The sequence below is a fragment of the Rhinolophus sinicus genome, chromosome 2, assembly GCF_057876585.1.
Source record: "Rhinolophus sinicus isolate RSI-liver-muscle chromosome 2, RSI-T2T, whole genome shotgun sequence".
NCBI lineage: Eukaryota > Metazoa > Chordata > Mammalia > Chiroptera > Rhinolophidae > Rhinolophus > Rhinolophus sinicus.
In genome coordinates, this window is record NC_142502.1 from 125654353 (window position 1) to 125666826 (window position 12474).

At 36.0% G+C, this 12474-nt stretch overlaps 1 protein-coding gene across 2 annotated transcripts in view; it reads left to right on the forward strand.

Annotated features, from left to right (window-relative positions):
• Positions 1-12474, forward strand: part of SH3RF3 (SH3 domain containing ring finger 3) — a 368321-nt gene that overhangs the window by 215692 nt on the left and 140155 nt on the right. For both annotated transcript variants that reach the window (XM_019715017.3, XM_019715016.3), the window contains exon 3: positions 11797-11892. In XM_019715017.3, coding sequence (XP_019570576.3) covers positions 11797-11892 — 96 coding nt within the window. The remainder of the gene's footprint in view (positions 1-11796; positions 11893-12474) is intronic.

Sequence of the window (12474 nt, forward strand, 5' to 3'; positions counted from 1 at the left end):
GTTCATTGCTCATACAGGCATACCTCATTTTATTGTGTTTCACTTTATTGCATTTCACAAATGTTGCATTTTTTACAAATTGAAGACAAGACCTTCCACAGCAAGATTATGACACACTTAATTGCAGTGGTCTGGATCTGGACCCGTATTGTCTTTGAGGTATGCCTGTATATAGAAAAGTGTTTAACTTTTGTCATTAATCTTCTATCCTGAAGCTTTGCTACAGTTATTCATTAGTTTCAGGAAGTTTCTCATTGAATTTTTCAGATTTTCTTTTTAAATTAAATTTATTATGGATGATGGAAGGAGAACTGACTCTGGGTGGTGAACACACAATGGGATTTATAGATGATGTAATACAGAATTGTATACCTGAAATCTATGTAATTTTACTAACAATTGTCACCCCAATAAATTAAAAAAAAATTATTATGATAACATTGGTTAATAACATTATATAAATTTCAGGTGAGCAATGTAATAATACAGCATCCTTATACTCTATTGTGTACTCACCACCCAAAGTCTGGTATCCTTCTGTCACCTTCTATTTGACCCCCTTTGCCCTCTTCATCCTCCCCCCACCCCCTTCTCCTTTGGTAACCATCATTCTGTTGTCTGTAGCTGTGGGATTTTGTTGTTGTTGTTATTCATTTGTTGCCTTTTGTTTTATATCCCACACATGAGTGAAATCATATGGTTCCTGTACTTTTCCATCTGATTTATTTCACTTTGCATAATATTCTCAAGATCCACCCATGTTGTCACAAATGACAATTACATCTTTTTATGGCTGAGTAGTATTCCATTGTATGTATATACCACCTCTTCTTTATCCAATCATCTGTTGAAGGACATTTGGGGTATTTCCATGTCTTGGCTATTGTAAATAATGTTACAATCAACATAGGGGTGCATATATCCTTACAAATAAGTGTTTTCAAATTTTGAGGGTAGCTACCCAGAAGAGGGATTGCTGGACTATGTGGTAGCTATATTTCTTAATTTTTTGAGGAAATTGCATATTGTTTTCCATAATGGTTGCACCAATTTACATTCTCATCAGCAATGTACAAAGGTTCCCTTTCTCCACATCCTTTCCAACAGTTATTTCTTGCTTTATTGATAACAGCCATTCTAATGGTTATAATGTTGCACTTCATTGTGGTATTGATTCTCATTTCCTTTCTAGCTGGTGATTTTGAGCACTTTTTAAGATGTCTCTTGACCATCTGTACGTCTTCCTTGGAAAAATCTCTATTCAGATCCTCTGACCATTTTTTAATCGGGTAGTTTGTGTTTTTTTGTTGTTGAGTTGAATGAATTTTTTTACATATTTTGGATTTTAGCCCCTTATCAGAGATGTCATTTACAAATATCTTCTCCCATTTGGTTGGTTGCTTTTTTTGTTTTGTTGATAGTTTCTTTTGCTGTGCAGAAGCTTTTTAGTTTGATGTAGTCCCTTTCATTTATTTTTGTTTTTACTTCCCTTGCCTCTGGGGGCAAGTTCACAAAGGCCCCTCTAAGCCCAAGGTCCTAAGTTTACTGCCTATGTATCATGTTGTTTCAGATCTTATATTCAAGTCTTTAATCCAGTTTGAGTTAATTTTTATATATGGTGTCAGATAGCAGTCTAGTTTCATTCTTTTGCATATGGCTTTCCAGTTTTTCCAACACAACTTATTGAAGAGACTTTCCTTTCTCCATTGCATGCTATTGGCTCCTTTGTCAAAAATTAGTTGCCCACATTATGTGTGGATTTATCTCTGGGCTCTCAGTTTTCTTCCATTGGTCTGTGTGTCTGTTTGTCTGCCAATACCATACTGTTTTGATTACTGTCGCTTTGTAGTATGGTTTAAAGTCAAGGAGTGTGATACCTCCGGCTTTGTTCTGTTTCCTCAGAATTGCTTTGGCTATTTCAGGTCTTTTCTGGTTCTATACAAGTTTTAGGATTTTTTTGTTCTATTTCTTTGAAAAGTGCCATTGGGATTTTGATGAGGTTTCTATTACATCTGTATATTGCTTTAGGTAATACTGCCATTTTTTAAACAATGTTATTTCTTCCAATCTATGAACACAAAATATCTTTGCATTTCTTTGTCTTCTTCAATTTCTTTCAACAATATTTTATAGTTTTCATTGTATAAGTTCTTCATTTCCTCTGTTAAGTTTATTCCAAGGTATTTTGTCCTTTTTGTTGCACTTATAAATGGGATTGTTTTCTTCATTATTCTTTCTGCTATGTTTGTTGTTAGTATAAAAGAACACAATGGATTTTGTGTATTAATTTCTTACCCTGCCATTTTACTGTGTTTGTTTATTGTTTGCAGTAGTCTTTTGGTGGAGTCCTTAATGTTTTCTATATATAGAATCATGTCATATGAAAATAGTAACAATTTAACTTTTTCATTCCCAATTTTTCTTGTCTAATTGCTCTGACTAGGAGTTCCAGTACTATGTTGAATAACAGTGGCAAGAGTAGGCATCCTTGTTTTGTTCCTGATCTTAAAAGAAAAGCTTATAGTTTTTCACTATTGAGTATGTTATTAACTGAGGTTTGTCATATATGGCCTTTATTATGTTGAGGTACTTTCTTTCTATATCCATCTTATTAAATGTTTTCATCATAAATGGATGTTGTGTCTTTTTGTGTTGATATAATTAGATGTTTTGTTAGCTTTCTCTATTCCAAAGTCCATTTCTTTCCATAGGTTTGGGAAGTTCTCATCAATTATTTCTTTGAGTAGTCTCTCTGTTCTCTTCACTCTCTCTTCTCCTTCTGGTATACTTATTATGTTCTTTTTAATGGAGTCAGATAATTCTAGTAGAGTTTTTTTTTTTTTTTTCTTTTTTTTTTTTAAACTCTTAGTTCTTTCTTCTTCCTCCTGGGTCATTTCTAGTTTTTTCTCTTTGAGCTTGATAATTCTGTCTTCCGTCTGGTCTACTGTATTTCCAGTGTTCTCTAATACATTCCTCATGTCATTTATTGATATTCCAGCTCCAGAATTTCCCTTCAGTTCTTTTTTATAGTTTCAGTCTCTTTGGTAAAGTATTCCTTTTGTTCATTAATTTTCTAACTGGGGTCATTGAACTGCCTTTCTGAGTTATCTTGTATCTTGTTGAGCTTCTTCATAACTGAAATTTTAAATTCTCTGTCATTTAAGTGACAGTCTTCCTTGACTGAGTTTGGTTTTTGGAGCCAAATGTGACCTTGGTTGTTCGTGGTATTTGATAGATTATTTCTCTGTCTATGCATTTGAGATACTGAGTTTTTATTTTTTTGTTTAGATAACGGTTTGCTCTCAACAATTTCACAGGTTGACAGGTAGGGTACCTTCTTTTGTTTTCCAGTACATGGTGTTTAAGATTTTGTTTTTTCTTACCTGCACTATTTGTTCCTCTGGGGTTGCAGTTAAGCGGTGTCACTTTGGTTAAGGAAATGCTGTATACACACTAAGTTGGTAGGTATCCCATCTCTGACCAGCTCACCTTGGTTACATGGCACTATTGTGATGTAGGTGTGTGGCAGGTTATGGAAAACTGGTTTTGTGAGCTCCCAGAGCTGCTTCCTTTTTACTAATGGTCGCTGGTCCCATTGTGTTTTTGAAGGCAACTCCACTGCCTTTACTGGGCTTTTCCAGGATGCATGGGAGGGGACAAATTTATGATTTTACATCCCTACTGTACTGTTTAAGCATCTCAGTTTTCTCTACCTGGATCTGCCAGGATGGATGGGGCTGTGGAGGTATGTTCATGATCCAGGCTCCACCCCCTCCCAGTAATGGTTGTCGGCAGTGCTGTGTTGTTTTAAGCTTCCCAGTCACCTCTACCTGGGTCTGCCGCAGTGTGGAAGGATGAAGTGAGATGCCTTTTCTCAGGGATCATGGCTTCCGCCCCTCTTGCAATCTAGGCCATAGCATGAGGGGTGCAGTCCAACTTCTCCCCTTCTACTGTGTTTTCTGGAGCCATTGTGAGTGTCAATCTGTGTCTGCAGCAACCATCCCTGTCCTTCCCCCATCTCTCCTCCCTGCTGTGTTCCAGTCTGCCCACCTTCTGGTGTTCCAATGCATGGATCTTTCAGGCATGCTTGTGTGTTGAGCAGGGGACACTTTGTAGAGTTATAGTTGTCCAAGTTATACATTTAAGGGAAGAAACAAAGGACTCTTATCACTTTGCCATGGTGCTGATGTCCTCTTTCAGATTTTCTAGATAGTCATGCCAACTGTGAACAAAGACAGTTTTATTTCTTTCTCTCTAATTTGTATACTCATTATTCCCCCCTGCTTTTTTTTTTTTTTTTTTTTTTTTGGTCTTATTACATTAGATAGGACTTCCAGTATGATGTTGAAAGGTTGTGGTTAGAGAGAACATTCCTTGCTTTGTTGCTGATCTTAGTGAGAAAGATTCACATTTCTAACCATTAAGTATGATGTTAGTTGTATGTTTCTGGTAAATGTTCTTTACCAAGTTGAAGAAATTTCACTCTACTCCTAGTTTAGTAAGAGTTTTTTTTCTTTTTTTTCTGAATGGGTGTTTTTTTGTGTGTTTTTTTTTGTGTGTGTGTGTTTCTATCCTGAATGGGTGTTTTGTCAAATGCTTTTTTCTGCATCTATTGATGTGTTTTTTCTTCTTTAGACTGTTGATGTGATGGATTATATTAAATGATTTTTGAACGTTGAACCAGCCTTGTATACGTATCTGGGATAAACCCTAATTGGTCATGGTGTTGAATTCTTTTTATACTTTTTTAGATTCAATTTGCTCATGTTTTGTTAGGGATTTTTGCATCTACCTTCATGAAAGACATTGATATGTGGTTTTCTTTCCTACTGTGTAGTTTCAGTATTAGTATAATGTTGGCCTCATAGGAAGTGTTTGGAAACAGTCCCTTTGTTTCTATCTTCTGGAAGAGATTGTTAGAGCATTTGGTATAATTTATTCTGTAAATGTTTGGTATAATTCACCAGTGAACCCATCTGGGTCTGGTGTTTTCTGTTTTGGAAGTTTATTGATTATTGATTCAATTTATTTATGGATATAGGCCTATTCATAATATCTATTTCTTCTTGTGTGAATTTTGGTAAATTAATTATAAAGGAGTTGGTCCATTTTATTTAGGCTACCCAATATATGGGTATAGAGTTGTTCATAATATTCCTTTATTATCCTTTTAATGTTCATGGGATCTGTAGTAATGTCCCCTCTTTTTCTTTATTGATAATAGTAGTTTGTCCTCTCTTTTTTTGTTGGTTAGCCTGGTTAGAAATTTATCAATTTTATTAACCTTTTCAAATAACCAGTTCTTGGTTTTGTTGATTTTCTCTATTGACTTCCTGTTTTAAATTTCATTGAGTTCTGCTCTAATTTCCATTATCTTTTTCTTCTGCTTACTTTGGATTTAATTCGCTCTTATTTTTCTAGTTTTCTAAGGTGGAAGCTTAGAGTACTAATATCAGATATTTGTTTTTTTCTGATGTATGTATGCATTCAATGTTATAAATTTCCCTCTAAGCACTGCTTTCTCTGTAGCACACAAATTTTTGACAAGTTGTGTTTTCATTTTCATTTATTTTAAAATTTCTCGATATCTTTTCCTTTGAGTCGAGTGTTATTTAGAATTGCGTTGTTTAATTTCCAAGTATTTTGGAATTTTCCAATTATCTTTCTATTATTGATTTCTAGTTTAATTCCATTGAGGTCTGAGAACATTGTATGGTTTCTATTCTTTTAACTTTGGTAAGATGTGTTTTGACGAAAAAAAAAAAAAAAGGTGTGTTTTGTAGCCCCAATTGTGATCTATCTTGGTGAATATGCCCTGTGAGCTTGAGAAGAATGTGTGTTTTGCTGTTCTTAGATGAACTAGTCTACAGATGTCCATTATATCCAGTTGATTGATGGTGTTGTTGCCTTCTGCTGTGTCCTTACTGATTTTCTGTCTGCCGGATTTGTTCATTTCTGATGGGGGGGTGGTGGTGTTGAAGTCTCCAACTATAGTAGATTCATCTATTTCTCCTTGCAGCCTTGCCTCATGTATTTTCACTCTCTCCACATTAAGGATTGTTATATCTTCTTGCAGAAGTGATCCCTTTATCACTCTAATCCCTCTTATTATCCCTCACAACATTCCTTGCTCTGAATTCTGCTGTCTGAAAGTAATATGACTACTCCCATCTTCTTTTGATTAGGGTTAGCATGGTATATGTTTCTCCACCTATTTACTTTTAATCTATATGTATCTTTATATTTAAATTGGGTTCCTTGTAGACAGCATAGAGTTGGGTCTTGTTTTTTGATCCACTACGAAAATCTCTGTCTTTCAGTTTGTGCATTTAGACCATTGACATTCAAAGTGATTATTGATATTATTGGATTACTAGTTATTATATTTGTTTCTGTTTTGTATTTTTTGCCCTTGAATTTGTTCCTATTTTTGTCTCCCACTATTTTTTTTGCCTTTTTTGGTTTTAATTGAGCAAGTTATGCGATCCCTTCTTATATCCTTTCTTAGCATGTCAGTTACCTTAAAAAATTTTTTTCCTTAGTGGTTACCCTAGAGTTTGCAGTACACATTTACAACTAATTCAAGTCCACTTTCAAATAACATTATACTGTTTCACAGGTAGTGTGAGTACCTTATAATAGCAAAATAACCCTAACTCCTCCCTCCTCTCCCTTGTATCACAGCAATGATATGTAAGCATGTGTAAATATATTTATAATATATATGATATATAATATATGATATTTCAGTACACATACACAATCGAATATATTGTTGCTATTATTATTATGAACAAACTAGTATCTGTTAGATAAATTAAGATTAAGACAAAATGAAAATTTTTATTTTACCCTTACTTATTCATTTTCCAGTGTTCTTCCTTTCTTTGTATTGATGCAAATTTTTGACCTATATAACTTTCCTTCTCGCTAAAGAACTTTTAACATGTTCTGCAAGGCAGATCTACTGGCAACAAATTCCCTCAATTTTTATTTGCCTGAGAAAGTATTTCTCCTTCACTATTGAAGGGTACAGAATTCTATGTTGGTGGGTTTTTTTTCTCTCAACACATTAAATATTTTACTCCACTCCCTTCTTACTTGCATGATTTCTGAGAAGTTGGGTGTAATTTTTCTCTTTGCTTCTATTTAGGTATGTTCCACCCTGGCTTCTTTCAGTATTTTTTCTTTATCTTTGGTTTCTTATAGTTTGAAAATGATATTCCTAGGTGTACAGTGTTTAGTATTTATCTTTCTTGGTATTATCTGAATTTCCTGGATCTATGGTTTGGGATCTGACATTAATTTGGGGAAATTCTCAGTCATTATTGTGTCAAATATTTCTACTGTTCTTATTTTTCTTTCTCCTCCTTCTGATATTCCCATTACACATATGCTTTGCCTCTTGTATTCGTGCCACAGTCCTTGGGTATTCTGTTTTGTGGTTTTTTCCTCCAGTCTTTGTTCTTTTTGCTTTTCAGTTTTGGAGGTTTTAGTGAGATATCCTTAAACTCAGAGATTCCTTCCTCAGCCATGTTCAGTTTACTAATAAGTCTGTCAAAGGCATTTTTAAATTTCTGCCATAGTGTTTTTGATCTCCTGCATTACATTTTGGTTCTTTCTTAGAATATCCATCTCTTTACTTATACTGCCCATCTGTTCTTTCACATGGTCTACTTAATCCATTAGAGCCTTTAGCATATCCATCATAGTTGCTTTAAATTCCCCATCTGATAATTCCAACATCCATGTCATATCTGAGTCTGGTTTGATGTTTGCTTTGTTTCTCCAAACTGTGTTTTTTGCCTTTTAATATGTATAATAATTGTTTTGATAGCTGCATATGATGTACCAGGTAAAAGGAATTAGTAATGTGGTGGTGAGGTTTGGGGAGACAGCAGGCATTCTATATTCCTACCGTGTTTCCCCGAAAATAAGACCTTGCTGGACCATCAGCTCTAATGTGTCTTTTGGAGCAAAAATTAATATAAGACCCGGTATTATATTATATTATATTATATTATATTATATTATACCTGGTATTATATTATATTATACCCGGACTTATATTAAAATAAGACTAGGTCTTATATTAATTTTTGCTCCAAAAGACGCATTAGAGCTGATGGTCCGTCCAGGTCTTATTTTTAGGGAAACACGGTATGATATTATTATTAAGTTTCAGCCTTCTAAGGAAACTGTACCTCTAGATTGCAAACTCCACATGTGTATCTCCAGTTTTCCTTCTCCTCTTTAGGTAGGATAGGATAGCTAGAGTGAGCTGGAATTGGATATGGTATTTATTGGTAGACAATACCATACTTTATTCAACCAGTCTTTATTTGCTGTGCATTTGTCTCTAGTTGAACAAACATTGTAATGAACATCCTCAGTGCTAAATCTCTTTGATTTTCTTAGGATAGAGTCCTTGGGAGTGTTGTTAGATCAGTGAGTATTCAGGCTTTGATGTTTAATTGGAATTGCCTAACTGCCTGCCGTAAATTTATATCTCCACCCAAATGATGAAGGGCTTCTTCTCTGTATGCTGACCAACACTGCAAGTTGGTTTTATGTTAATCTTTGCTAATTTGATAGGCAAAAGAGAACAAAAAAGAAAAAAGGAAATTTCTTGTTTAAAATTATACTTTTTGATTATTAGTCAGGTATAGCATTTTTAAATGTGTTTAATGGCAATTAGCTTTTCTTCTTTTTTGTAAGTTGTCTGATTTTTGCCCTTGGCCTATTTTTCTTTTAAGGTATTTCTTTTTCTTCTACTGTGTCTTGAAGTGTTTTTATAGTAAAGATATTAAGTCTTTGTCTCTAATATATCCTGCAAGTATTTTACTAGTTTATTTGCCTTTTTGTTTTGTTTTTGCTGTTTTTAACATAGAGAATCTCATTTTTCTGTAGCCAAGTCTTTGTTATCATACTTCAAAAGACCTTCCCCAACTCCAGATTAAATATCTATTCACAGTTTCTTCTTGGAAATTCAAGTTTATTTTTCTAACATTTAAATCTTTAATTCTTATGGAATTAATTTTGGCATATATAGTGAATTAGAGAACTTTTTTTTAATGGTTAGCCAATTTTAATCACATTTTCTGATTATTGCTGGTAAATGGGAAAACCAATTATTTTTATGTATTTATTTTAAAATTAGCAGCCTTTCTTTATTTCTTACTTGTTCTAATTTTTAGCTGATACTCTGTTTTTCTAAGTAGAAAATTATAAACTCTTCCTTCCTATATTCATAGTTTTGGTTTTATTTTCTTTTATTTCTTTGGCTCTAATTTCTAGACCAGTCTTAAATAATACTGTTAATATTATGGCATTTCCCTTTTTTTTTTTTTTTTTTACCTAAATTATTCTGGTATTTTCTTCTTTTTAATTTTCAGTTTTATAAAATTAAATGTCCTTTTTATGTTATTTTGCTCTTGCAAAAACTCTGACTTATCGGATGCCTTCAATTACCTTTCCCTTTGCACGAGCAGTGAAGTTTTAGTGTCTTCCGTTTGGCTGAATCTGAGTTGAGTTCCTCACAGGCTGAGGACTCTCCTGGTTGTGACCTTGTGAGGTGAGGAAGGCATGGGAGTTCAAGGACATTCTCTGTACATCTCTTCTCAGCCCATCAGCCACTTTGTCCCTAATGATTATCAGAATAGCCCACACCCTCTAATGGCTGAGCATTTGCTGGAAGGAAACCCTTGTAAATATCATCCTATAGCCCAAGAACCATCTACCCTATAACGTGTGAAATTATGTGACTCTTTTATACTGTCTATGACATTTTTCTAGCCTATATCAATTGGAAAAAGAAACATTCTAAAGTCACAAATCATTCTGTTGTTTTGGGATTTTTTAAAGCTGGGAAATTGGGGGTGAGGACCGGGAAACCTAGAGCTTGCCCCTAAAGTCTCTCTGTACTAGAAGAGGAGAGGTTTGAAAGAGACTTTGGTGGAACCTCCCAGTACAACATTCAACCTTGCTTTTCTCTCTTGTGTTCTCCGAATGGCATATCCAACTCTCGTTAGCTCATTCCTACTTTGCCCAAGATGAATAGCCCAAAACTGTGTGGTCTCTCAACTGACAGTGAAGCAGCTTCTCTGATAATTCCATGAAGTCTCGTGGCCTAAAACATCCCTCTGGGGAGGCCTATGCCTCAAGGGAGGCCTACCAGTCCCGTATTATTGCTTCACATTAAAATAACAAAGGCTCATTGGAAAGGCAGATAGATAGTGCTTTCAAATCCAATAGGACTTACTCCATTATGCTGCTCTTAGTCTTTAATTCCTTAGCACATTAGAGTCCCAGATAGGTCAGTTGGTCTCCTAGCAGATTCTTGAGGGACAAATGACAGGGAGGTCTTGATGTGGTGTGGTGGGGGCTGGTAAGTGGTGAGGCAGACAGTCCTTGGTGGGGAGGGGGAGTTACATTATACATCCTGTGTACTGAAGGAAGGATGGTTATTGGAGAGGGAACAGAGGCTAGTCAAAGACCCCTTGGTATAGGCACCAGTTTTGCCCATGACGTCCCTGTCTGGCTGTCTTGACACTTGCTGCAGCCTGAATTGTCTCTCTTCCCCAGTGTCCCTTCCTGGTTTTCCCCTTATGTTCCCCATCACTTCTCCATCCTTTCCCCATTTTCCATTCCACCCCCATAACCCCCTCTTCATTTGTCCCTGTAGCTCCTAGTGTCTGTGAAGGCATCTGGACGTTTTCTTCCTCACCTGGCCTGTCTGCCAATCTCTCCTGAAAGCTCGTTTTTCCTTTTTGCTTCATGCTTCTTCCTTTCTCTTTCTAGATGTTTCCACTTTGTGCATCTATACTTGATATTGTCTGGTATGCCAAAGAATTTAAGAGGGTTAGTCAATGCCTTATGTACCCACAATTCCAAATACAGGGAATTGGACTGGGTCATTTTTGGTTCTTTGATGGAACCAGAAACTTAAAAAGTTTTATACTCAGCTAAATTTATATTTATTGAAAATATTTTTATTCTATTAAATAAATAATGGGAATGGGAATTTTAAAATACAAACTACAGTCGTCTTCCATGTCTCTGGTGGGTATACATTTCAAGACCCCCAGTGGATGCCTGAAACCACAATAGTACCAAACCCAATATATACTATGTTTATTCCTATACATACTTACACTTTATGGCTTCTCTTTGTCATATCTGAATTGCCAGCATCACTATTCTTGCGCTTTGGGACCATTATTAAGTAAAATAAGGGTATTTGAGCACAAGCACTGCGATTCCACGGCAGTTGATCTCATAACCCAGATGGCTACTAAGTGACGAATGGGCAGGGAGGGGGCGTATACTCGTATGCAGCGTGGCTATATGGCACAAAGGGATGATTCACGTCCAGGGTGGGATGGTGTGAGATTTCATCGTACTACTCAGAATGGCATGCAATTTTAAATTTATGGATTTTTTATTTCTGGAGTTTTCCATTTAATATTTTTGGACTGCAGTTGCCATAGGTAACTGAAACTGTAGAAAGCAAAACCAAGGATCAGGGGAGACTGTATTGTAAATTGCCATGCTTTTCCATTTAAGAATCTTTGTAGCTATAATCAATACATAACAGAGAAAGAGAGAGATCCTGGGTGAAAATGTAACGGTTGACTCTTTTCATATGTCAGATCTCAGAATGGATAATAAACTACTCTTTGAATCATTGCTTAGAATCTTTTCTTGGTTTCAACAGCACTAATGCGTCTCTTGTTCTCTTTTTTGTTGTGTGCATGTCCTTGTGTTTGTACACATGGTGGGTTCCGGCAATTTCAGGATGAAATCCTGACTGTGATCAGAAGAGTGGATGACAACTGGGCAGAGGGAATGCTGGGGGACAAGATTGGAATTTTCCCCCTCCTCTATGTGGAGGTAAGTAAGGCCATGCTCTCAGACTCGCTTCCTCTTTTGCCCTTGTTTGTTTCACCAGACCAGGTGTGACCTTACCATGGAGCCCCCTTTCCTAAGAAAGAGACACTCCACAGTAGTCTAAGGTCAGATAGAATTTTTATTCACACCACTGTGTCAGTGCTGTAAGAATTGCGTTGGCCAGGTTTGTGTGATTTGTCCCTGGCCCAGCTGTGAATCATCTCACTACATAGGCAATGAAGGAGGGCTCCCATGTAGACCTTCCCCATGTCTCACAGGAAACCTGTGCGTGGCACCCAGTTTTCCAAGATTCTCCTAAGTACTGTTGCTTTTGTCTTCTCAAACTCAGAAGAGAAGAACTCGTACCCAAAGGCAGCAATTCCCTGTAACACTGCAAACAGAGCTGAAGGAAACACTGCCAGGCCATTTGTCTTCATAGGACTCTGAATTATTGGGCAGTTAATTGAACTGCGAGTCCCTAAAGCGTAGATAGTTTGAGGCTAATTTGAGGCCTATTAATTTCCTGTCTCTTTTTTGTAACTATGAAACACCAGGTTTCTAGTGAATAAGTTATGGGCTGTTGCT